Here is a 26,147-nt window from a genome sequence, read left to right on the forward strand (position 1 = left end):
TACTTACGGCAAAGAAGGTGTAACATATTTGTGCCATTCCAAAATATGGCAAATTATAGTGACTTACTAGGGATATAATACGTACTGCCTTTTTTTTTTTTGCAGCGAGTCAATATTATGAACTGTCATAAGTAATCAACATAAAAACATGAAATGAAATAAGAAAAATATATACAAGTATGCAAAGAAAAAAAAAAAAAAGTTCGGCACTCAAATAAAAGTGCAGGGTATAGTACAATTTAGTTGAAATGAATATCAAAACTGATGGTATAGACTTCGAAGCATTTAGCAGACTTAGATGAAGATGGTTACTTTTTTTTCTTGTTTTTTTTTTTTTTTGGCTCGTTCGTACTTTTGATTATGTGAGGTTTTGTTTTCGATTTCATAATTTCAAATAGGCAATAGTTTCCAATACTTTCCTTGCCAATATTTCCAATTCCATCGTATCTTCCAGTTTCCTTTCCTTGCTATCCTGTTTCAACATTTCCGATTTTTGGTACTCAAATTCCCGCTTGGCATCCTCAAGGAATTTCCAAAGGTTAATGAACTTTTCCTCAGGTTCCAACTGGGTGGCCAATGACGCATTGTATTCCTCAAACAAGTTTTGAGGTTTGGTGGAATAAAGAATGAAGTTCGAGCTTTGTGGATGGGTATAAGTATACCTATCATGAGAAGATTTCCCATTAAGGATATCGTAAGGCCACAGTGTTTGAGTAAACAACGATGAGCCATTAGAAATGGTTCCAGGATATGTGCTGGTGTCCAATGGTGGTGCAGCAGATTGAATCAGGGATCTATGTTTGTTAACAGTAGACAGCAAATGTTTATCCTTCAAATATCCTTCGTATCCCATTTCGCCTGCTTTCTCCAAATCTATTTCTAAAAGTTTCAATTCCGAAGCTAGTTCCCCGCAAAAGTTTCGAGACTTCATAATGGTTTGGTACGCCGCTATAAATTTCATGAATAGACTGTAATTCAAGAATAATGTTTTGTAAGGTGAGTTGTTCCCATTAGAAATCGTGCAGGATTTAGGAGACGCGTGGTGCCGGTTAAGATTATCCAAGTAGTAGCGAGTCAATAGTTGTAAAGTTTCAAAGTTCCATGATTCAATGGATTTTCTGTGATCATCAACACTCGTATTACTATCATTGGCGGACTCAGTCCCTTTATAAGACCCGTTAGCGGCAGATGATGGGTCACGGAGATCATCTGTGGTTTCTTCGTTATCATTCAAATATTCATGGTGGTTCTCTATTAGTACATTATTGTGGTCGATAAAGGCCCATAAGATATCATTGTAGTCGAGCGAGCTCAATGAGCTAGTATTCACCGCCATCCCACCATCGGGTTGTAGCACCTGAGACTCCTTCTTGAATTTGCTATTTAAATCCAGGAATTTTAAAACGTCATCTTGATCATACAAGGCATTGTATTCATTGAAGAACCAAAACCGGTTAGCGACATCTGATTCCATCAACAAAATCAATTGGGCAATAGTTTTGAAATGTACTGGGCCAGAAGAAGGAGTTTTCTCAACAAGTTGACAATAATATCTTAAGAACATAATAATTGTGTCTCGGTTCATTTTGAATTTGAATGTCAACGGACAAATAGTAGGAGCTGGCGAACTCTGGTTCCCAATACCAGCATTATTATAGTTGTTGCTATGCACTAGCCATTTTAGCTGGTCTAATTCCAACATTTTTTTATTATGCTGTCCCTTATAATCCTCGGTCTTTATTTTGGTATCAATACTCTGTCCAGCTTCTGTAACACTCATTTCAATCATTTCATTAAACATTAATTTGGCAGTTCCAATGTCCCTGACATTAAAAAGAATAACATGGATCAACGAATTCAAAAGATGAATGTCAAGGGTTATGTTGGATGATAATAACTTGGTCAAAAATTTGTTTAATGATTCATAAGTACTTTGCCGGCTTTTCAACACGTTTTTTCCATTGAAATGATGATTAAGCATCTGAATCAACGTAAAACGGTTATTAAGTCCTGATGATTGGAAACTTGAAAGAAGGTCCCCATGATTTCCATCGAAATTTTGCAATTTTAACAAATCACGAGTGATTTCGTTGATCAAGCCTTCATCTCCCAATTTGATCGCTCCTTGTAAGAAAATATTGAATGCGGATAAATCAGGGGTTTCAAACTTCGACTTATGGCTCTGATAATCTTCCCTCAATTGAGCTCGTCGAATTTCGTTTCTAGTTGCTCTATCTTCCGCCACATCGCTACTTACCTCATTATTGTCAGAAAGCTCATAAAACATCAGCCTTAAATATGACAAATGGTTCCGTTCTTTAATTGTCATTGGCTGGACATTCTCCAATAGATCCTCGGTAACGGTGAAGAAAGCTTTCAAGAACAGTTTTTTTAAATTCCTGCCGTTCAATCGGAAAAACCGCGAGTTGATCTTCAAGAATACCGATAATAAATCATCTAGATGTTGAGCCTCCACATAATCTGGTCTAGGGTTTGGGAGATCAATATATGCTTGTAAAAGATCGGAGTAATACGTCAAATCATAAATGGTTTGTTCATGCTTGATGAAATTCCGGTTGGTCGGGCTGTGTATTATGGCGGTTTTAGGTGTTATAAGGTTGTCTCCCTTGGCCATATTAGAAAACTCGTGTGAATGAGTATTGCTTTGCTTGGATTGAGTGTTCATCAGGGAGAAAATCAGAGAGATATCATTGATTGAATCCCGGCCGTATAATGCTGCTAGAAATCTCATGTAGCTAACTTTTTCTCCAAATGATCGTTGTTTCAATTTTGCAAGCTTCCACCGAGTTTTTTTCACTTCCATTCTATCGTTAGTCACAACCCTGGTTCTTGCTATCTGTTGGTTATTCTTGGTGCCGTTGGTGATACCTTGATAAAACAAATAGTCAAGTAATTGTTGTTTGATATAATAGTGTTGAGAAAACGAGTTCTTGTGTGCTGCTGTGTCCTTCATTTCTTGATCATATTGATCCATTAATTTCATTATTTTCTGCTTTTCCGGGTCTTCCAGTTGTAAATTCTCTGGGGATTCTCGTTGTTGACGACAGTACAAATGCAAGTAATGATCAATGGCATCATCGACATTCCGGAACGCATTCCCGATGAATAGCTGCTTGATCAATTTTGGATCAATGGAATTGTCATTCTCTGCGCTTTGAGATTGCAATGCTGTCGTCGGCAAAGAAGAAGCAGAAGCATTTCTAACCAACTGTTTGGAGAGGATGATCTTCACTGGTGAAAAATTCAATTGCCAATGTCGCAGTAGAATCATCTGGATATTATATGCGTTGTCCGTAGAAGCAATAATAATATCATGGGGATATTATTCTCTGTTATGTGACTGTTATTGACGGAACAAGAAGAAAAGATCCAGAATTCCAGAAATATAATGATCCTTCCAGTGCTCATCTAGTCCACTTCATGTTAAAAATTTATTAATCCTTTCGAAGTCCTTGCCGTTACCCGTTGGCGGAAGGTGGTGGGTGTGTCGGGTCACTGCTAATAGCGAATATAGGGAAATTCTGAAAAAACAACAAATTTTGTAAAGCGATAAGATTTATGAGAGGTCCGATTGTCTGGAGAAAAGCAATAGCATAAACACAAATACAAAAAAAAAAAAAAAAAATAATGAAGTGGCAACAGATTCTCGTAATGGTCTCCGCCTCAAGTGTGGCATGGGGTTTTAAAAATACAGGCCCAGTTTATATTCAGAACGTCAACAGTGATAATAGTAAAGTGGCACCTCATTACATGGATGAAAGTAAATTGATGTCTGAAATTGGCGAATTGGTGGAAAACTCTTCCTCTTCTCATGTCGCTAGAACTGTGATATTTCAATTGAAGAAATCTTTATTCGATTCCGTCTCTAATGACGCTCATTTCCAAGACTTTATTTCCAATGCTCAACACACCCCAAAAGTACTTTACCATGACGACAACAACCAACAAGAATATTTCAAAAGTTTTACCCCGGTTTCTATTTCCAGCATTAACGAATCCGAAGAGGATTTGATTGTTGATGATATCAGCGAAGTTACTATTGAAGAATTTGGCCAAGCATTGAGCGGGTTGAAGAACACCAACGTGGTGGTACAGTTTATCCCAGCCAACAACAAACCAGTCGATGAAGTGTATCAAAAGATTAATAATGAAGTAGCTAAGAATTTGGTGGTCCAAAAGCGTGAAATTTCAGGTTATGATATCGAAGTTGACAATGATGATTTGCTTGAAGAAATGAAGAACACTTTTAGTAAACTCATTGAAGACGCTAAGCAAGAAGGTGGTGTCGTTACCATTTCAGATGAAGATAGCGAAGATTTAACCGACTCCTCAAAGGATATTTATTATGATGGTTACAGCAATGAGGAATTCGAAGAAATTAAGGTCACTTCAGGTAGCGTATTTGAAACTCACCAATTTTTCAGCAGCGGTATTCTCAGTGCCACTATCGTTTCATTGTTTTTGGTGTATGTGTTGATTCAAGGATTGAGCTGGGTTTCATCCTTGCAAGTCAGTTACAGAGCTTTGGAAAGACCGGTTGACGCTAATAAGAAAACAAAATGAAGGAATATCTGTTCAGATTTCTATTACTTATCAACGTTTTTTCTTCCTCCTTTTAATACAGCATATTTATCTTGAATGATGATAAAATTCTTTTTTTTTTTGTTTGTTTTAATAATGGCAGTGGGTTATTCAGCCAAATATTTGACAGTCCATGAAATTAGGTGGATTACCTAGGATTCACCAAAACGATGGATTCACCAAAATGATACAGAATTTGACCATTCCATTTCACATTTATTAATTTAATTCGCTTACCTTTTTCTCTGACCCACAATTTTTGTTTTTACTCTCTTTCTTACTTATAATATTTACTCATTAATTACTGATGGCACCGTAGTGTATGGCGCTGTGGGAGATATGTGTGGGGTTGCCCGGCCCCTTCTCTGCCTGTGCAAACTGGGGTCAGAAATTGATGTTCTGTTATTAATTTTTTTTTTTTGCCCCTAAGAGGCTGATCATCAAGACCATCTCCATCATTTCTAGGTACTTTGAACAAGCCGTCGATTCAGAATACAGGTATTCCCGGGCCTTTTATCGTTCTTAGATATATATTCAGTAGTTTGTATTCCGTGATTTACAATCATCCAAAAGGTACACTATTTTTACAGAGGCTGTGTGTTTACATCATCAGAATAAAAGAACACTCTCATTTTTTTTAGCATATATCGTTAATCTTCATAATGAACAGTGACTACGATTATCTTTTCAAGCTTTTACTTATCGGTGACTCCGGTGTTGGTAAATCCTGTCTTCTTTTGCGTTTTGCCGACGACACTTACACTCAGGATTACATCTCGACCATTGGGGTTGATTTCAAGATTAGAACCGTCGAACTCGACGGTAAAACCATTAAATTGCAAATCTGGGATACTGCAGGTCAAGAACGTTTCAGAACTATCACTTCATCATACTACAGAGGCGCACATGGTATCATTATTGTTTACGATGTCACCGATCACGAATCCTTCAATAATGTCAAACAATGGTTACAAGAAATCGATCGTTATGCCACTGGTGGGGTGATGAAATTGTTGGTCGGTAACAAGTCTGATTTGACCGATAAGAAGGTTGTTGATTTCGCCCAAGCCAAGGAATTTGCCGATGCCTTGGATATCCCAATTCTTGAAACTTCTGCTTTGAATTCTAATAACGTTGAACAAGCATTCTTGACCATGGCAAGACAAATCAAGGCCCAAATGGCCACTAGTAATACTGCAGTCGGTAGTGATAAGGGGAAATTGAACATCAATAGTCAATCTATCGGGGCAAGTCAAAGCAACGGTTGTTGTTAATTTCTTTGCAACATGAAAGAGGGCGGCTGAGGAGAGTCAAAAGTGTAATGATGTGAATTAATTCAAAGTGACTTTGGCTTTTGTCTCAGATCTAGTCGTTGATGTTTTATTTTTTATTTTTTTTTTTTTTCCTACGCTGTTATTGTCAGATATTTGATAAATCAATCAAAGGGAAGGTATATGTTTTATGTTATCAAGAAGCTGGCATTGCCAATGTTATTCTTTGTATATCTTCTCCTTCTTGCCATTGTTTGAGTTAATTATTATTAATCCTATTATATTATTAATTTTTGTCTCATCTTTTGTTTTTTTATATTAATGTGTGTCCCAGTTCTCTATTACTATTGTTATTTTTTATCATGTTTGATTTCACCGCTTTTTTTTTTCACTTTCAATGGTTGCTCATAATTATTAACATTATCAATATTAGCAAAATATATAAGGATATTATAAATTATTATCTTCGAAACTGAAAGAGAGAGGAGTAAAAATGAAAAATAACGGAGCAAACATCATACTGACCTTCACTTGAGTACTAATAGGACCATCTACTACAGTGTGTCAACTCTCACGTCGTTGATTGTCATGAGAGTTTGTGACTCTGTCAATGGCCCCGGTGGTTGGTACCGACGGATTTTGTTTTCCCGAAAAACCCTCAGATTTTTCCTAATGCTGTAACTAACACTTCATTTACATTTACAGCCTGGCATTATATTTCATTACTTCAAAGACAATTTGCCAATTATCACTTATTTTTTTTTATCTATTCGCTTATAGTACAGTAGATAGTTCATCATTTTAATCATGTCTTTTGCGTCAAATGATGGGGGTGTTCTCAAATACACTGACATTTCATCAATACCAAACATTGTCAGCTCTCTTAACCAGTCATTCCATACTCGTGCGTTGGACTCAATTGACCTTAGAATCAAAATTTTGACTGACTTGTATAACGCCATCCGGTCCCATTCAGAAGAACTCTGTGAAGCTCTTTATAAAGATTTCCACAGATCAAAATTCGAAACAGCAACTCATGAAATCTCCCCAACGTTGGCTGAATTGCAACATGTCATTTCAAACATTAAGAAATGGGCTAAGCCAAAATCTGGTCCATATGCCCCGGCTTTACCATTTTTGACTATGGGAAAGAAGTTGGAGCGTATTCCATTGGGGGTTGTGCTCATCATCTCCGCATTCAATTATCCGTTGTTTCTTTCAATTTCCCCGGTAGTGGGTGCCATTGCCGCTGGTAACTGTGTGGTCTTTAAGCCATCCGAGATAACTCCGCATTTTAGTACTGTTCTCACCAAGCTTCTTGAATCCACTGTATCACCAGACTACTTGAGGGTTGTCAATGGGGCCATCCCAGAAACTACCAGCTTGTTGGAACAAAAATTCGACAAAATATTGTATACTGGGTCTGGCCGCGTTGGTAAAATCGTCAGCCAAGCTGCTGCTAGACATTTGACTCCGGTGGTCCTTGAGCTTGGAGGTAAATCGCCTGCAATAATCTCCAAATCTCTTAGCAATTCAGAGTTGAAGATTGCTATCAAGAGAATTATCTGGGCCAAGTTTGCAAATGCCGGTCAAATTTGTGTTACGGTAGACTATCTTCTTATTGATGAAGTGGTTTATGATGAAGCAATTAAGTGCATTCAGGAAACTGTCAAGGAATTCTTCTCGAAATTGGATTCTAGTAGTGAAGGATACACCCACATTGCTAGTCAAAGAGGTTATGACCGTTTGGTTTCCCTTATGGGGTCCACCAAGGGTGACATTTTAGTTGGGGGAGTAACCGACGAAACCAAACGATTCATTTATCCAACAATTTATACTGGCATCACTTGGGATGATTCACTTATGGAAGATGAAATATTTGGTCCGCTACTTCCAATCATCAAATTCTCTGACATTAATCACACCATCAGCGACATCATTTCTAACCACGACACCCCACTAGCCGCTTACATTTTTTCTCAGGACTCAAGTGAAATCAACCTTATGCAAACAAGAGTTCGTAGTGGTGGACTTTTCATCAATGACTGCATGATCCATGTTGGTAATATTGCTGCTCCATTTGGTGGGATTGGGAAATCTGGCCATGGTACATATCATGGAGAATCTTCATTCAAGACCTTCAGTCATGAAAGAATGGTTTTGCGTAATCAATACTGGTCAGAAAAATTATATGAACTGAGATATCCTCCTTACAAAAATACCAATAAAAAGTTGTTGTCGTTTGTATTTTTGCCAATTGAGGATTTGGAAACAAAGAGAAATATCAAGTATGGGTTGATAGGATTAATGTTCTTATTGGTCTCCATTGCTACTAATATGGCAAACTCATGGGTTAGGGAAGGTAATTTGCCCTTTGGTCAGTGATGTAGTTTAACTTTTGGTTTTCTGTTGGTTTGTGAGTTCCGGTACTAATGACAAAGGATTATTACCCATGTCGTCATCTATTTTATTTTTGGCTGTTGTTTTTTTTTCACATCTATATATAAATGATATCTTTCTCGTGCAATATACTACAAACGGTCTTATCAACCGTGTGTTATTTATATAAACAAAAGAGATTGTCTTAATGGTCTCCACAATATTCGTATCGTTAATCTTTTATCACGTGTCCGAAGCGATGATTTCCAAGTGAAAAACACAAAAATCATCATCGCCAACTTCTCGAGGTATCTTATCTCTCGTTGAGTTTTTGACATTTATTCAATTGATAATGGCGGGAGCATCTCAGAAGAAAATTGCCGCAAGCAATAAGAAAATCCTCAAAGAAATCCATTTGATTTCCTGTTCTATTCTTGCGATCTCTGCGGTTGCAGTATTTGCGTTCCACCGTCCTGCCAGCGTCAAACCGTTTGTGATTTTCAATATCCCCCTTCTTGTATGTCAGGCCATCCTTGAATCCACTGGCCGTCCAAAATACGGACCAGAAGGGTCAAAACTTTCCGGCACCGTGGCAGACTTGCGCCAAGAAGGGTTAACAGAATACATGTTTGATATCATTTACTTCACCGGCATTGAAGACATTTTGATGATCTTATGTGGTTCCAACAAGGTATGGTGGCTTTATATTGCGATTCCGGCATTCGCAATTTATAAATCCTTCTGGTTATTGAAGTTGGGTAAGAACCTTTTGGGGATCGGAAAAGGCAAAGGCGCGCCAATGCAGGAAGATAATGATGTGGCGGACGAACCTACCAAATCTAAAAGACAGGCGAAAATGGAAGCCAGAGGACAAAAGGGCAAGAGAAAGGTTATTCGATGATTAATATAGATTTTTCTTTTCTCTTTGGCGCAAATCATTGCTAATAATAATGGCTTTCTTAATGCATGACGACTTCTATAACTCTGTACCTAAGACAAAACATTAATTGGTATGAATCATAAATTATATACACATATATATCTCAAGGCATAAATACTTTACTGTATCCATCGATACCTTGGCGGCAGCAGACGCAACTATTGAAGTCCCGTAACACCAAACTTAAACGACAATTGTCGCAAATCGCCAAACACTTGCAAGGCCAAAGGATGATTTGTCTTGGGTGGGTTTGACAAATCACGCAGGTGTACTCCTTAGAAAATGATTCATCTTCAAAATCTTCATCATCACCATCCTCCTCAACATCGTTTTTCCGCGAAGGTTTATGTTTGTGATTTGAAAGCCCCCCTTTCCTTTGTGCCACGATCAACTGAATCAATTTGGCAGTTTCTGAATCCTGAGACTGAGAATTACCCATGCCCAAATTTGACAACTCTTTGTATAGTGATCTGGTTATTGGCCTTTGTTCTTGATTTTGCTGCATTCGCAGTGATGAGGCTTCATATTCCTGTGAAAGATGGAATGATAAAATTCGCTTAAACTCCTCATCGAATGTAAATTCATTGATATTTGTGATGCTATCATCCTTAATGGTTGGTTTATTGATGAAAAGTGATAGAACCTCACTAGGGTTGAAGATCTCCGAAATGAGATGACCGTGATTTTCTACTTCTTTCTGTGATGATTTGTTAATTTTTCTATTTTTCGTAATTAGGCTTGTTTCTGTTGAAATAGTGGCTTCAGCTTCACTTTCATCATCTGAATCGTATTCAAGTGGTTCCAAATCCTCTTCATTATCGTCTTCAAACTCAAAGTCTGAGGTATCATCTTCTTCTGTTACTAAAGTCCCAGTTAATAGTCTATCATAGTTAACGGAAACTTCATCATTGGTTTCCTCATAAAAAGACTGTTCTTCGATGCTATAACCACTAGCCAGAGATATCTGCGATTTTTCAGATTTTTTTAAAAGCTCATTTTTGCGTTGTAAAGCCTCTTGTTTCTGCAAAATAGACTTTCTTTTGAATACAAGGGCAAACAAAAGTCTCATGAAAAACTTCATAATTACCCCAAACCGGTGAAACTTTCTTGACAGCTCCCAATTCTCATGGGTACTTCTATTATTAGGGTCCATTGCCTGTAGTCGGGTTTCTTCTTCGAGTAACGTTATCAATTCAGGCGGTACTGAAAAGAAATTATTGTAGCTAGAAATGAATTTTTTCTTATATATTGAATCCTCAGCATCTCCACGATTCTTTCCTGCTTCACTGCTAGATTCCTCTAATCTATGAAGCTCCATATCCAACCAGGTAGAAGCCGGCAATTCAATGTATGAAAGTTCCTTGATATACGATTTTTTCGTTGCTGTGGTCAACGCAATCACACTTAGTTTCATCACCACGCTATTGAAATCCTCATTCAAGTTGATATTCAAGTTTTCAACTCCTAAATTAGTAAACGTCAATTCATGCGAACCATTACTGTCAGTTTTCGCAATAGCGTAGGCGCTAAAGTATATGACACAGCAAATAAGAATAATCACCAACACTCCCATTTGAGGTAAAAATGAAATAATTACCACCAATGGGAAGTACAAGATTCTCCCAGTGAATATCGAGGCAACATAATAACTAATGAAACTCAATCCGAGAATTGTGGATACCAAAAGACGGTATTTCATCCAGCCAAAGGTTTTAAGAACATGGATTGACATGTGACTAAGGATGGAAGTGACACAAAGAATGAGAAGCTCTGGGGTTGGATACATGGGCAGCTCAAACGGCGACCAACTAGTAGAATCAAATTCATGAAATGCCAAAGATTGTTCAAAAAGTGTCAAAGAAGTATCGGCATTAGGCTGGCTTCCTGATATCACCGAGCAAAAAGTCTCAATAAATTGACTGAAACAAAATGTTAGATAAAGTGGCCAAAGAATATTCGTTGACGGTCCGATTTTCCCAAAATTTATCGTATCATGGTTGATATTACCTCCTCTTCCAATGATTACTGTGGAGTTATATATCTCAAAGGCCCTGGTAACATTATAGCTAACCGGTTGGAAATACCAGCTATTAGCTTCTGCATCTTCCGGATAATAATTGAAATATTCATAATTGGATAGAATTTTGTTGACTGGCTTCACATAACAATTTAGAGATATTAACACTTTCTTTAAATTGATAAATAAGAGCCCAAGGATTAAAAATCTCAAAAGCACCTTTACGATCTTCGAAAATTCGGCATAGATAAAAAGGTTCTTGATCTTCACGCCAAGTTTTGCCATTAGTCCCGCCTGTTCTCCTTGGAAATTCACCTCGATACCATTGGCGCCATCCACATTGTGTCTAAGATTTCTATTATTGTTATTGTTGTTGATGGACGCAAAGAGAACCGTACGATTCAACACGATCGCCAGAAACATGCAAACAAGAGCATACCTCGATACTAAATAACTAAAGAATATATTGAAGTTTCTTTCGGGAATTTCGGACTCGTAGAACTGAGCAATAATGGAGTTTATCAAGAAAACAATGATACTGGGAATGTAGGTATTCTCCGTATCTAGAAATGGCGGTATGATGATTGTGGAGTTGACAGTTGAGTTAATTGTGGCATTTTTTACACCGAAGGCGGCAGAGGTCGCCAATATCTCCACAAATGTTTTAGACAGCGCGTCGGAGTTTCCCATCCCACTTCCCATTCCTTCTCCTTCTTTTGTTCTTTTTTAAATTGGTTAATTTTATTGCCGCTTGATGGCTGAGGGCAGTAATTTTGAACCATCGTTATCCCGCAACTTTTGTTGGGGTTGAGCAGGTTATCACGTGCTTGATGTGCCAATATATTGGAATATATTATTATAGTATATTATTAGAGTATATCTGGACACCATCAGGATTACTTAAGCTATAAAAATTAATAATAAGAAGAATGATAACAGTCTAAATCTGTATAGTTATTTTTATTTTCTGTTTGGTAGAGTGACTCAAGCACTTACATAGAATGAGTTGAAGCCCTCACTGTATAACTGCACCCCCGCACAAAGGAAACAGATCGCCAATTTATTATTTAAGGTATAATCAAAGATCCGTCAGATCAAAGCCTAGCTGGAATTTCCTCAATTATAGACTTTGCACCGACTTCTCCATTCCATACCACTTGGATCACATCCCAGAAATCTTCAACATAATGGATCCTAATTCCCAAACTTTCGAGGATAAACTGTTCAGGTTTGTCAAATATATCACAATTATGGATATTCTGTTTATCGTTTTTCAAAACATCTCTTAACTCCTGGTTCATTTGGTCTTTATCATCGGTTTGTAAGTTGCTTATGTAATGTTCGATCAAATCACCTCTATTGGCTCGCGGCACGAGCACAGTATCAATGGTTCCTGCCAAATGAGCACCAAGAAGCTTCTCTTTGACCCCACCAATCGGTAAAATAATTCCACGAAGGGTCATTTCTCCTGTCATTGCCACATTATTTGGGACACTTTTTTTCAAAAGAAGCGATAACAAAGCCAAAGTGATAGTAATACCAGCACTTGGGCCATCCTTTGAAATGGCACCTTCTGGAGCATGTAAATGAATCTGATGGGTTTTTAAAGTGTTCAAAGCGCTTTGGCAAGTAGTGCCTTCATAAGCAATAAGATTCTTGGACAAAATAAGTTTAACAAATGAAGAAGAAATTTTCACACTTTCAGTTAGCACTTCGCCTAACTTACCAGTCATAGTCAATGTTCCAGGAGTTGATGACCTGTCAACATTAGGAATAGCAATAGTTTCAAAGACTAAAATACTTCCAGTGCCATCAGAGTTATAGCTTAATCCGTTAACCATACCATACCTTTCAGTAAATCTTGAGTTAAGAGGCCTATTTTTCTTCGACGTATGATAATAATTTGGGATTCCAAGATAATGAGGAAGATCATCTTTGGTGACTATAGAAGTGTATCCAGGTGGTAACTCTTCTGAATCATTGAAAGCATTGATTTTTGAAGAAAATTCAAGGGCCTTTTTACGACATAAAGTAGAAATTTGCCGTTCTAAATTACGAATTCCTGACTCATTATTGGTATACTCAACAATAATCTTAAGAATTGTGTCATTTTCAACAATTTCCACTGCTTTAGCTGGCAAAATATTTTTTTTCAATTGCTTTGGCAACAAGTAGCGTCTCACGATTTGTACCTTGTCCATGTAATTATAACCTGTCAAATGAATCACTTCCATACGGTCGAGCAAAGCTGGGTGTAAACGACGCAAATCATTGGCAGTGCAGAGAAATAAAACTTGGGATAGATCAACCGGAAAACCCAAATAGTGGTCCTTGAAACTAGAATTTTGCTCAGGATCAAGAACTTCAAGCATCGCGGCCTGTGGATCGCCACGAGAAGCGGCACTGGCACCCAATTTATCAATTTCGTCAAGCAATATCACAGGATTAAGAGTCTTAGCCTTACGCAACGCAGAAATGATAAGACCTGGCATGGCACTAACATACGTGCGACGATGACCTCTAATTTCCGCCTCGTCACTAAGTCCACCAAGAGAAATGCGTTGGAATTTACGACCAAGCGTAGTGGCAACGGACTTTGCAAGAGAAGTTTTTCCAACCCCTGGTGGGCCAGCTAAACATAAGATTGGGGCTTTTGAAAAATTGCTTAATTTCTTATTCTTCTTGTTCGGCTCTTTTTTTTTACCAATCTGTGAATCCAGACTAGTAATATCCGATGTAGAAACATCATTAGACATTGGTTTTTCTTGATTGAATTGGTTAATCTTATTTTGCAAATTTAAAACTCCTAAATATTCTAGTAAACGATCTTTCACGCTGTATAATCCATAATGATCATCCTCTAATTGCTTTTTTGCCTTATTTAAATCAATAATTTTTGTGACGCCTCCATCAGCAGACCAAGGCAAATCAATAACAATTTCAAGATAATTACTTAGTACTTGGAATTCTGAAGAATTTTTTGCCACTGGGTTTTTCAGCATCTTAAAATACCTTTTAAAATCTTTTTTTAGAAGCTTTGCCCCATCAAATGAAATTTCGATTGGTGATGGCAGCGCTACAAGCTTTGAATAAAATTCCCTCATTATTTTTGTCGTTTCATCTTCATCGTCGTCTTCATGCTTGCCCTCATTTCCGCCAGATTTTATTGTTTTGATTTTATTTTCGCTGGAAGCTTTATTGGAAAATTGTGGCTTATTCTTGAAAATGCTTATAGCCTCTTTCAAAGCTTTGACATGATCTATCGCCAATTTCATTTTCTCCTGTTCATTTTCTGCAGATATAAAATCTTTCATCACAAAATCATAATGAGTTTCAAAGCTCAGTAATATGTCAGTGACCTTTTCAATAATATCAGGACCTGCCTCTTGGATTCTTCTCAAAGGGCTCACACATTGCAAATATCCATATTTATGTGTTCCGGTGACTGGTATTACACCAACAACAAGATCATAAATTTTTAACATTGCCACAAAGATATAGTCTCTATTCACATCAGTAATAGGTTTCCCACGAGCCACAATTCCAGAATCAGAAATTCTGTCGACTATTTTATGGAAAACATCTTCAACATTCTTCATTGTTTTATCCTTCCGGAGTATTTCATTTATCACGCTTGCTAATGGTGAAAGACGTACTAATACCTTCACGGCATCCACTTCTTTATTCTTTGGTGTGAATGCCGTATTATAAGTTTCTTTAAACGAGTGGATGTTAGTGAAGAGCTTCTCAATACGCTCAACAAAAGAGCCCCATGCTTCTATGGCACCTGGTTTCATCGCTTTTGGGCTGATATCTGTAACATATTCATTCAAATAAGGTACCACTTCTGTGCTATGAAAAATGACACTTTCTTGGGAAGAATTCTTACGATCGAAAATTTTGTCATTGAGAATTTCCGCTCTTCCTATAGCCCTAATCGAAAGGATCACTTTTGAAGAATTCTTGGTATCATTGGATATATTCATTAAGCGACATATGGTTCCTACTACAGGCCCATTATTTTTCTTAGAAGAATCAATAACTGCCAAATCACTAACGATAACTAATAAAAACCATGGTTCATTAACATCATTTGCTTTTTTTGACCTAAGGTTTTTTTCGTTATTTGAACCAAGTATTGATGACTTCAAAGATTCAATACCTTCGAAGCTTTCATTAGGAAACTTTGGCTTCGAGTGTGTTAGAGTCCTTATTATAGGCCCGAATGGTGAATTTTGCTTTGAATATTTTGGAAGATCAAGTAACGGTGCAAATTGGGAGATAAGTTCAAGTGACGAAAGTTTATTTGCAGTGATTTTATAAAAGATTTCTGGAATAAGGACAATGTTTGGGTTGCCTTTTGAGACTTGAGAGATTGAGATAGTTGGAATTGTCAAGGTCGTCATTGCGTAATTCAGAGAAAATGGTGTTCGTGAAGAGTCTGCAAACTAGCTATTTTATCGTCAGCGATTTTCAAAAGAAAGGAAAAAATACAAAAAGCACTTCAACAGTCCCCTTTTATCTTTTGGTGGCTAAGGTTAGAAAGCTCAAGGAGGCAAAAGCTAGCAAGGCTGCACGACGTTTATCTTCATATATTGTTATCTTTTGTGCATCGCACCCTTTCACCCACCCGCTTTGTGTGACTCCATTCCTCTACGCCGGGTTCTGTACCCCCATTTCTACTGACAACATGTTGTGTATCATTTTGCCTCTACAGAGAGATAAGTTTGCCAAATTCCAGCAAACAAACACAGAAAAAATTCAAATGGCATGAAAAATAACTAGAATATCAAGGCAATATATATAAAGAAAAATAAGAAAAAAAATTTAAAGCTTCGGCTTGAATTTAGGATTATCCAAAGGCTCATATACTTTATGGAATAACTCATCGCCAGCATTGAACCGGTTAAGCAAGCCTCGGGTATCCACATAATCCTCATTTAATTGATCCAAGCTTGTCACCCCCAACAAACGCATGTTCATTAATAACTCATCTTTCAAAATCTGGAAAGCCTTCTTAACACCATTATCCCCATAAGTAGACATGGCGTACAAAAAAGGTCTACCAATGCCCACACCCTTGGCACCCAAAGCAATAGCTTTAAGAATGTCAGTAGCACGACGAACACCACCATCGACGAAAACCTCAATTTTATCAGTAAGACCTCTTTTATGTAAAATTGGCATCAAGTCTGCGAGAATTTCAATACCGGAACGAGAAAATTCAAGTTGACGACCACCGTGATTGGACAATACGATCCCTTGAACTCCACAACTAATGGCTTTCAAAGCATCTTCGGTGGATAACACCCCTTTAAGAACAATTGGCATATTTGTGATACTTCTAAACCACTTAAGATCTTCCCAGCAAAGACCAGTATCAATAAATGAAGAAATTGCACGAGCAGCACCTTGTGAACGATCGATTTCCCCGTCATTCTCCTCATCTTGGACCTCAGCGGCATCCGCAAGATATTTGGACCGCATATCTTTCTCACGACGACCAAGTTGAGGGGCATCAACAGTAATGAACAATCCCTTCATACCACGCGCTTCAGCATGACGCACAAGTTTTTCTGTCACTTTACGATTAGAATTGACGTATAATTGGAACCACTGATCTTGATCGGGTAAAGCGGCATCTACGATTTCATCAAATGAGCAGGACGCAAGAGTAGGGATCATTTGAATAACACCATGAGACCCACAGGATCTAGTAAGAACTTTCTCACCATCTTGATGGCCCAATTTACCAAGAGCTGTTGCTGTGACGTAAAACGGCACCGAGGATTTACATCCCAACATTGTTGTGGTGAAATCAACATTGGTGACATTGACAAGAATTCTTGGGATGAAATAAATACGCTGGTAAGCATAATGGTTTTCTCGAAGGGTGATTTCATCATCACAGCCAGAAGAATAATAAGCCCAACCATTGGCTTCCATGGTATGACGAGCAACATATTCAAAGTCCATGAGGTTGTAGATTTGATGCAAAGGAGGCATACGCTTGACCATATCAAGACGTTTCAACTCATTTGGGTCTATCGTTTTTTCCTCTTCTTTGATACCCAAACCACCAGTGACCTCGCCTAGATGCTTATCCTTTGGCAAATATTTGTCCAATGTGTCTGGAGGGTGAACCGGGTCGAACTTCTTTGTGCAATCAGCACCAGCATATCTCATGATAATTTTAGTCCCACCTGGATGACTTGGTAAGAACTCGGTAACATCATAAGCTTTGCCATGGATTATTACCCAGACATCATTTTTTTTATTGTGTTTCGCAACTTCTTGAATCGAGACCATTGGAATATCTGGGGGAGCCCTTTGCAAATGTAATCAAGCAATTATAACAATGTAAAGGAGTGTATTGCGAGCGACCAATATTGGAAACAGAAAAATAGTGCAAAAATATATATATAAATTGCTGTTTCCTTGTTGTAATCGAGCAAAGGACGTCACAATTCTTGAAAACAAAGGATTTCCCCGGACTTTTATATCTCCGCGCCTTAGTCAGCAGGTGGGGGGGCGTGAGTGGTTCGGCAAAGGGGAATTGATTGGGGTCACTTACACGGTAAATAGCTCTATAATTATTTTTCTGCACAGGCCATCCAAACCATTTATTATCCATTTTATTTTCACATTAAATAATAATAATAATAAACAAATCTATTTACACATTATATTTACTGTTCCTCAAGGTACTTCTTGAAGGATTTAATGGTTATTATACCAATGTTATGTTTCTTTCCAAATTCCACACAGTCTGGAAGTCGCTGCATCATGCCATCCTCTTCTCTGACAAGTTCACAAATCACGGCAGCATCTTTGCAACCAGATGAAAGGCATAACTGGACCGCGGTTTCTGTGTGACCTTGTCTTTCTTTGAGCAAACCATCGACAGCTCTAAGTGGAACAACGTGGCCCGGTCTAGTGAATTCCTCTGCCTTAACTTCATCGTTTGCCAACATCTGGCATGTTTTAGCTCTATCACCAGCAGAGATACCGGTAGTGGTGCCAATAGCATAGTCGACGGTAATAGTATAAGCAGTGTGATGGCGATCTGTTTGGGTCGATGGTGGTAGCATGAGAGGCAATTTAAGACGATCCGCGCGAGCGTTGCTCAATGGGGCACAAATGTACCCAGAAGATTCTCTCACCAAGAACGCCATTTTGGCAGGTGTTATATGTTCAGCAGCAATGACCAAGTCCCCTTCATTCTCACGGTCTTCATCATCCATTACGATGAGAAATTCACCATTCTCTATATAAATTTCCTTGGTTAGTTAATGTACCAATTTATTGGGCAAATCATCAAATATATACTAACTAAATCTTTCAAGAGCCTCGGGTATAGGGGTGAAAACTTCAGACATTTTTGTGGTTATGGTATTGTGTATAGCTGAAATATTTTGCTGGGACAAGATATCAGTGGAAAAATCGAGAATGTAGCTTGTTTATGTAGTCGGAGATACCAGGCCGAGCCCTTATATGTAATGATGATTAATTAATGTTTTTTAACACCCGAAAAATTTTGTTTGCTGAATAAGAAAAGTCATCCTCCGCGGCGGAGAGCGTCCGTGAAAACCACCGCACCGGAACATATTCTGTTATGGCTCCAACATCTACATAACTCCTTATTATTGCCATTCCATTGTGGATCCTGTTATTTGGTATTCCTGATTGCTGTACACAATAATCCAACAACTCAGGTAATCTCATCAAGGAATAAATGTATACCCTCCCATAAAAATGGCAAAAGCATCGGAAGTCAATCTTTCCTAATACAGACTATCTCCGAGATTTTGCATTAATAATACTGTAAATGTCGGATATTCTCCATAAGTTCTTTGAGCTTCATTAATTAATCCAAAGTGTAGAATAATTCAAATTGTTATCAGAGCATAATGACGAATGGAAATCATCAGGTACAAAAGTTTTCAGCTCCTCTAGATTATCGGTTACTGTATTGTGGTAGAGTAAAGAAGTTAGGTTGATAGTAAACGCCTTTAAAGAAAAAGATAGAAATACTATATGTTTGATGCAGGTAATGTCTTTACCTCTGAACAAATGATTGCAAATAATACATCAGGCTGCATTGTTATCATCATTTTCATCGATTTGTTGCATGATATTCTTCCAGGTTTATCCTTACTTTTACTTGCCACGCGTCTGAAGACGCGTTTGTTACTTTTATCTTACTGCATAAAATCCTCAAAATCTCTTGTTACTTGTCTTTACGTAATTAAAATATAAATTATGGATTTATTACGGTACAAAAGCTTCATAAGGAGGTTTGATAATCCATTTGATCTGATCATTTGCAGATTGATGTAGTGTTTCGGATCGATGTTGATTCCATGATTGAGTTACCCTCATATTATCATTTTTAAAAATCACGTAATGAAACCGAATGAAAAATGTTTTTAATTGATTATTGTGACCTTTTTGTGAATATGTGAGTGATATTTCGGTACTTTTAACATAAAAAGAAAAAGGACAAAAAAGGATAAGAGATGTATGAATCTATTTGAAGTAAATACTGCATTAGAAAATGTCTTCATTATGCTTAGAAATAGTTATCAATTACAGTGATATAGTGAGACTTTATATAAAAAGTATGTAGTTTATATAAGATATATTAGGATAAATAAATAGGCACGTAATTTATATAACAAATAAAACAGCATTAACTTGTGTGAAGACGTAGTAATAGGCAATAGCAAGTAACAAAGATAACAAGGGATAAAACATAAAGAAGATAGTAATACGTAGTTAACTTCGATAAAGATAATATAGTTTGTTCAATAATAGAGTCTCTATATGATTCGGATATGATCTCTTCATAGTGTAAAGTGTGTGGCAATAAATTACACAAATGCATTAATTGGTAATAGCACATAACAAAGTATCAACCGTATGTAGTGAGAATGGATTTTAATATAAAAAAGTAATAATAATACAGCTCTCTATAATATTCTACCATAATTATTCGAAAAAAACTACAATACATCTCATAGATAAAGAATAAGCGTCGTTTTGAAATACTTATATACCAAAACGGTGGTACTATTATACAAACACGACCGCACATTGTGAACCCATAAACTGACAACAAATGCGTGGATGGTTTAGTGGTAAAATTCAACTTTGCCATAGTTGAGCCCCGGGTTCGATTCCCGGTCTACGCAATCTTTTTTAGTAATTGATACTTCCTTTTTTTTATATCCTCTCTTTTGATTAAATATTAACATATTTACTACAAATTTAATAGGCTTTAACTCTGAATTTTTGAGCTTTATTTGAAATAAAATCTAGTATATTCATGGCAGACAATAAAATCATGAAAATAATCACAATTAGTCTGCTAGTTATTAGATGTGACTATCTCTGGCAGTTTTTCATCAAAAATATTCAACTTATTTTCACATAATTCTATAAAACGACCCAATAACCCATCTGCACGACGTAGCCAAGCCCCATCTTCAGGAGCCCCATCACTTTCTCTATCAAACCCGTAAACCATCTCCAAGCATTTGTCAAGACTTAATTTAAGTTGAACTATGTCATTCATGTGCTCCCATTGGTTCGAAGATAGCAAAAGCCATAATCCTGCTTTACGATAGCGTGTGAGACCCATAACTGCCAAATTTGCTTTTTGTAGCTTATATGGGTTTGTGAGAAGAATTGGGTCATCATTGTCTTGATTCTTCTTGAACACGCTGAAAGTCTTCTCTGAGTTTTTGACTCCTCGTGAACCGTTGACGGAGGCCGTAACGTCTTCAAGGTTGGTGATGAGGTTTCTAGTTTCCAATAACAGGTACTTTGAATGATTGAAAAGGAATACGGAATAACTGTAGCTAATACGTTCCATTATTAAGGCCTTGAGCAAGTGATATGACCTTTCCTCTAATACCTGCTTTTTAGGTGATGATAAATTATCAACAATATTGTATGTTAAAAGCTTCAAGGATATGATTTCATTCAAATGTTTAATAGAATATATGTTATTACTCGTAGATAACAACGATCCAGCACCGGAGTGTGAAATTTCCAGTAATGTGTTGATCTTCAAACAATTAAAGAGTTCAGAGATGGTCATTTGAAAACGTAACACAAACGATTTCAAATTAGAGCGCGACAAGAACGTGTAGTTTACCGAGTCAATAGTTTGGAAAATGGTATCCAATTTACCACGGATCGAATTGTAGTAGGCATCAGAAGATGAAGTTTCTTGTTGGATTAAATCAAAAAGGAGTGAGATCACAAGCATTTCCTGACATGAGGCATAATAAGTCCATGATTTCTCATTGTTGAAATCTTTTTTAAGAAGGTCATATGTTGAGTGGGCATATTTGTAATCACGCAACATAAATGCCCAGTCAGCTAATTTTCTGGTAACTGCCTCACTGGAATTACTACTGTAATAGCCAGTACGGGCATCAACAACCCCAACAGTAGTGGTCAATTCATGTGGCTTATGGGCATTTGAACCAAAGAAGGATGTTTTTGAAGGGGTGTTAACTGTACTGCTCGGATTAGAAAAATATCTTCTTGAGGCGGAAAAAAATCTATTGGTAATGGATTTCCGTGGTTGAACATGTATATCATCCCAATATGTAATCTTCTTTTCCATAAATGGTATGAGATTCAATTTCACTAATTCAATTAACATATTGATTATGTTGTTATGATCGTTCGTACTAAATGGTATCATTTTGTTTTTGTCATCTTTGGGTCTGCCATACTGAAACTCCATGAGTTCTTCACTGATTGATTTGAAAATTCCCGGTTGAAGTAACTCTTCATAATTAATATCACAAGAGTCAGTATTATGATACATTCCGGTGAATGGGGCAGAATCCTTTTGGTCCTTTAGTTTCAAAGTTAAACATGGATAGTAGAAATTCTTCTTCACATATGATTTGATTTCATCGCACTGAGCTTCATCACCTTCCTTTGATTTATCCACCAATACCAAAAAGCAAATCAAAGAATCATCATCACTTTGCAAGTCCAAAAAAGAAGGGATTTCTACCTTTGGATCCGGAGGAATTGCTTGGGAATCATTAGCCCGAAGATCGGGACTAAGTAACAAATGTTTCTTCCTATTTAAATTATTTTGAGCAAGAATTTGATTTATTGTTTCTACCGAGTCACTAGAGGTGAGAACAATGAAATGAATAATCGGATGATTAAAGCATTCAAATGGTAAAAGGCAATGGTTTGAATAAACCTTTGATATGAGTTTCAAGTATAATGATTTTTTTAACAATTTAGTCTTGGCATTGATTTTCCTATTTTGATCATCATTTTCTTTTCCTGGTTTCACCTCACTTATAAGTTTTCTAATTTCCCCATTGTATAATTTCACATATTCGGTCATGATTTGATTTAGATCCCCTGGTCTGAACAATTCTAGACTATTGTTTCCCGAAGCGGCATATTGCTGTTGTTTTTGAGTTTGAGTAGTTATTACGTCCATCACACTGCGAGAAAATCTTATGGAAAACGATTTATAAGTATTAGTTATGAGTTGAGTGTTTTTGATATTGAAATTGGATTTAAGATTTGCTCCAAAGGGGCGGATAAGGTGATAAAATGAATCATAGCCATAATTTGAAGACACAAACTCATCCGCGGAATGTGATGAAATGATCGAAACAGTTGGTGCAAGCGAGTTTGCGAGAAGTTCTTTGCATATTAGAGAAGAATCATTATTGGATATATCATGTATATTTACCATCTTATTTGCTAGTATTTGGCGTACTCTTTAATTTGGTGTTATCAAGATTACTTTGAATATCTTCATCAATATCTAACAACAAATGGTGAATGCAAATAATAATAATGCACACGATATAAAAATCCTGATGCAGAGCTTCAAAAGAATAAATTTCTAAAACTCGCACTTCCGAAAAATTATTTCAATTATCTTATATTTTGGAAACAATTTAGATTTACTGTATCATTTACTACTTGTTGGTTATACTTACCACTTTTTTTACCGTTCACTCTGTGCTCTGAACTCTTAATTTTGTCATGTGACAATTCACATGACACAGTTTATTTGGAAAGTTCCTCAGTTATTGCTTATATTATTCTTTATTTTAGAACCATTAATCAATAACCTGACGAATAATATGCTCGTTAATATTCCATTAACCTCGGAACTCTGGATCTCGGCACAGGCATCCTAAAAGTTTCTGATTTCTCAACGTATCAGATGTACAGTACAAGTTTTACCCAATATTAAACATGTTGAAGTCTTCCGCCTTAGTTGCATGATATTGAAGATAATTACAAAAACAATTTCATGGAAATGAGCATGTAATCAATTGAGAGCGTAAATATTTGCTGATAAAAAATAGAGGATAATGAAATATACCTACAGAAAGTTTCAGTGTACGGGGATGTGTTTTAATAAGAACGTCGATAATATTCCCTAATTAAATGCAGTTTGTATTTTCCTGCAAGTTAGTTAAGTATTATTAATGAAAGTCAGACATTCGTTGGAGCCCATCAATCCACCTTAATTTCGGAATAGATTTTCTTAACAAAGAATAAACTGCAAATGAACCCAATACTACCACATAATATAAAAACTAACCCACTAACCATGGCAGAATAACCCAAATATAGAACGACACTATTGAATCCATTCAATCTGTCTAATTTGATCAAGAACAAAGAATGGATGAAAATGTAAGCGGCACAAGACCCACTAACGATAAAACTGCGCCATTGCCATCTGTAGTTTTCAAAACACAAAGTGTAGTAAGTCATGAGGACGGTTATGAGAGCGCAAGTGATGGTCATGAGCAAAAAGCAGAAGAAAAGGAACCCAAACATATAGTAGATGCGGTTAAACCAAATCGATGAATAAATGAAATAGATTTCCACTGCCATGGATCCGAATGGGAAAATACCAGCAAAAGCAGAGATAACAGGAAGTTTGAGGTAGAATGGTTGTCCTGGAATTTGGCGGGGGATTTGATTGGTCTTGACTGGTTTACTAAGACCACGGTTGAATTTGACGGAGAAAAGAGAACCGAGCACTGAAAGTGGGATGGAAATGACAAACCAAATGACGACAATAGAAAACATTGTACCAATTGGAATGGCTCCAGAGGAGCCTGCAAAGATTAAAAAGAAGTTGAGACCGACAAAGGAAAGGAAAAGAGCACCAGGAACAAGAAGTGGGGTTAAAACCATATTGAGTTTCCAATTATCACCATCAAAGAATTTGTATAAGAAACCAGAAACAAATGAACCGACAAACCCAAAGAGAGCGTACAAGATGAACATAACTGTTGATAATGCACCTCTGTTTGAAGGAGAAAGTAAACCAAGAAGTGCGAAAAGAATAGTAGTAAAAGTCATGAGGAACAACTGAGCACCACTACCAGTGACCACAGACAATAACATACGACGTTTTGGAGCACGGAAAATGTCAGTATGCACTAATTTCCAACCACTTTCTTCTTGAATTTCATCATCGAGGTCAATTGTGTTATATTTGTAAATATCATTACGAAGAGTTTTGACCAAAATATGACCGATAACCATAGACAAACACAAAACAATTAAAGAAAAGTTGATAAGAGAGAACCATTGAATCTTTGGATCGTAGACATGCAAATATTTGTCCCAACGGGTGGCCCAGACAGTATCCGAAGCTTCAAAAGTAACAGAGTAAGTGAAATCAACTTCCGTATCCTGACCGTTGTCAAAAAGTAAAGGACTGTATTTGTCAACATTTTCACAATACTCACTGTTACCATCTTCATTATCAGGAACTTTACGGCTAAGAGAATAAGGTTCCACAGAGACACCAACAATTCTGAATTCATCCTCCTTTCTTTGATGGTACTCAATACGGATATCAAAATGATTAGCCATGTAAGCCATGTTTTGTTCATCGATTAAACCGATAGGGAAACCGGAACCATAGAAATCGGAATGTGTCTTTTGATCTCTAACTAGTTTTGCAGCTGGCAAACCATCAATAATCCAATTATGGTAATAGCCTGATCTGATGAGTTTATTAAAAAATAAAGCATCTGATTGGGAATATGTTGAGGTACATAATTTAACACAACTCTTATCTTCCAACATTTTTATTTCAAAAGGAGAGTTGTAAATTCTATCACCAAAAATAATTGATCCAAGAGACTCTGATTGTGCTTGAGGTTCACCATTTTTAGGTTTACAAAAGTGAAGCTTTGGGAAATAGTAATCAAATGAATATACAAAAGTCTTTGTGTTTTTATCATTACCATTGGCAGAATGAATATTCGAAGGGGTTATATGGTTGACAAGTAGTTGAATATCATCATTGGCGTGATACGTTGTTGGTGCAACCCCAGGAAGATAGAATGCCTGAGCCGTCGATATAAGGCAAAGAAAATAAAGGAGCAACATCTCTTGACTATGTAGTCCCTATCACTTGTGTTTTCCAATGTTAAATATCAAAATCAAAATGCGCTTGGTTTGGGCATTGATATTTTTTTTTGTGGAAAATCCATGATTTGGCTGAGACGCACTGCCAGTAGTGGCGTATAAACGCTCATAACTATATGGGGGTGTGTCACCCGCAAATAGGAGTTTCTGACGTTTATTTATTATCCATTACTAAAATTCCCCTTTTATCTGGTCGCTTACAATTATCTGAATAGGGAAATTGCAAAAATACATAACTACATAAAAAAGAAATAGCGTAAACAACGCTGTACCGTCAGGTCTTAGTTCCTTGATACTAATATGTAATACAGCACGTGGTATATCACGCTTGTTAATTGACACGTTTGTGTGTTCCAACCCGGAGGTACTGATAGATTATTATGTAATAAACTATATTTTTGTGACGTACTTGATCCACAGGGTAATGGCGGCAAGTAGTGAGTGCTATCACTGTTACCGAATAGCTACCGAA

At 36.9% G+C, this 26,147-nt stretch overlaps 11 protein-coding genes across 11 annotated transcripts; 4 read left to right on the forward strand and 7 right to left on the reverse strand. All coding sequences in view use genetic code 12, as the record gives it.

Annotated features, from left to right (window-relative positions):
* Nucleotides 1-382: 382 nt before the first annotated feature.
* Nucleotides 383-3,292, reverse strand: DASC09_057980 (uncharacterized protein; the record flags this gene model as incomplete). The annotated part of the gene is made up of 1 exon (XM_064999382.1): nt 383-3,292. The coding sequence occupies one exon, from the start codon at nt 3,290-3,292 to the stop codon at nt 383-385; it is 2,910 nt and encodes a 969-aa protein (XP_064855454.1).
* A 356-nt stretch (nt 3,293-3,648) lies between these two features.
* Nucleotides 3,649-4,584, forward strand: VOA1 (Voa1p; the record flags this gene model as incomplete). Its single annotated transcript, XM_064999383.1, has 1 exon — nt 3,649-4,584. The coding sequence occupies one exon, from the start codon at nt 3,649-3,651 to the stop codon at nt 4,582-4,584; it is 936 nt and encodes a 311-aa protein (XP_064855455.1).
* A 680-nt stretch (nt 4,585-5,264) lies between these two features.
* Nucleotides 5,265-5,876, forward strand: YPT1 (Rab family GTPase YPT1; the record flags this gene model as incomplete). The annotated part of the gene is made up of 1 exon (XM_064999384.1): nt 5,265-5,876. One exon carries the CDS (start codon nt 5,265-5,267, stop codon nt 5,874-5,876), a length of 612 nt encoding a protein of 203 aa, XP_064855456.1.
* An 804-nt stretch (nt 5,877-6,680) lies between these two features.
* HFD1 (hexadecenal dehydrogenase) lies at nt 6,681-8,258 on the forward strand (the record flags this gene model as incomplete). Its single annotated transcript, XM_064999385.1, has 1 exon — nt 6,681-8,258. One exon carries the CDS (start codon nt 6,681-6,683, stop codon nt 8,256-8,258), a length of 1,578 nt encoding a protein of 525 aa, XP_064855457.1.
* A 346-nt stretch (nt 8,259-8,604) lies between these two features.
* Nucleotides 8,605-9,153, forward strand: SND2 (Snd2p; the record flags this gene model as incomplete). Its single annotated transcript, XM_064999386.1, has 1 exon — nt 8,605-9,153. The coding sequence occupies one exon, from the start codon at nt 8,605-8,607 to the stop codon at nt 9,151-9,153; it is 549 nt and encodes a 182-aa protein (XP_064855458.1).
* Nucleotides 9,154-9,295: 142 nt separating this feature from the next.
* On the reverse strand, nt 9,296-11,911 carry ASI1 (putative ubiquitin-protein ligase ASI1; the record flags this gene model as incomplete). Its single annotated transcript, XM_064999387.1, has 1 exon — nt 9,296-11,911. The coding sequence occupies one exon, from the start codon at nt 11,909-11,911 to the stop codon at nt 9,296-9,298; it is 2,616 nt and encodes an 871-aa protein (XP_064855459.1).
* Nucleotides 11,912-12,303: 392 nt separating this feature from the next.
* On the reverse strand, nt 12,304-15,615 carry DASC09_058040 (uncharacterized protein; the record flags this gene model as incomplete). Its single annotated transcript, XM_064999388.1, has 1 exon — nt 12,304-15,615. One exon carries the CDS (start codon nt 15,613-15,615, stop codon nt 12,304-12,306), a length of 3,312 nt encoding a protein of 1,103 aa, XP_064855460.1.
* Nucleotides 15,616-16,036: 421 nt separating this feature from the next.
* CYB2 (L-lactate dehydrogenase (cytochrome)) lies at nt 16,037-17,518 on the reverse strand (the record flags this gene model as incomplete). Its single annotated transcript, XM_064999389.1, has 1 exon — nt 16,037-17,518. The coding sequence occupies one exon, from the start codon at nt 17,516-17,518 to the stop codon at nt 16,037-16,039; it is 1,482 nt and encodes a 493-aa protein (XP_064855461.1).
* A 380-nt stretch (nt 17,519-17,898) lies between these two features.
* RIB3 (3,4-dihydroxy-2-butanone-4-phosphate synthase RIB3) lies at nt 17,899-18,588 on the reverse strand (the record flags this gene model as incomplete). The annotated part of the gene is made up of 2 exons (XM_064999390.1): nt 17,899-18,476; nt 18,543-18,588. 2 exons carry the CDS (start codon nt 18,586-18,588, stop codon nt 17,899-17,901), a joined length of 624 nt encoding a protein of 207 aa, XP_064855462.1.
* A 1,991-nt stretch (nt 18,589-20,579) lies between these two features.
* Nucleotides 20,580-22,958, reverse strand: TRS85 (Trs85p; the record flags this gene model as incomplete). Its single annotated transcript, XM_064999391.1, has 1 exon — nt 20,580-22,958. The coding sequence occupies one exon, from the start codon at nt 22,956-22,958 to the stop codon at nt 20,580-20,582; it is 2,379 nt and encodes a 792-aa protein (XP_064855463.1).
* A 776-nt stretch (nt 22,959-23,734) lies between these two features.
* Nucleotides 23,735-25,636, reverse strand: DASC09_058080 (transmembrane 9 family protein; the record flags this gene model as incomplete). The annotated part of the gene is made up of 1 exon (XM_064999392.1): nt 23,735-25,636. The coding sequence occupies one exon, from the start codon at nt 25,634-25,636 to the stop codon at nt 23,735-23,737; it is 1,902 nt and encodes a 633-aa protein (XP_064855464.1).
* Nucleotides 25,637-26,147: the final 511 nt, after the last annotated feature.

The sequence above is a fragment of the Saccharomycopsis crataegensis genome (genome assembly GCF_037102585.1).
Source record: "Saccharomycopsis crataegensis DNA, jcf7180000000098, whole genome shotgun sequence".
NCBI classification, from domain to species: domain Eukaryota; kingdom Fungi; phylum Ascomycota; class Saccharomycetes; order Ascoideales; family Saccharomycopsidaceae; genus Saccharomycopsis; species Saccharomycopsis crataegensis.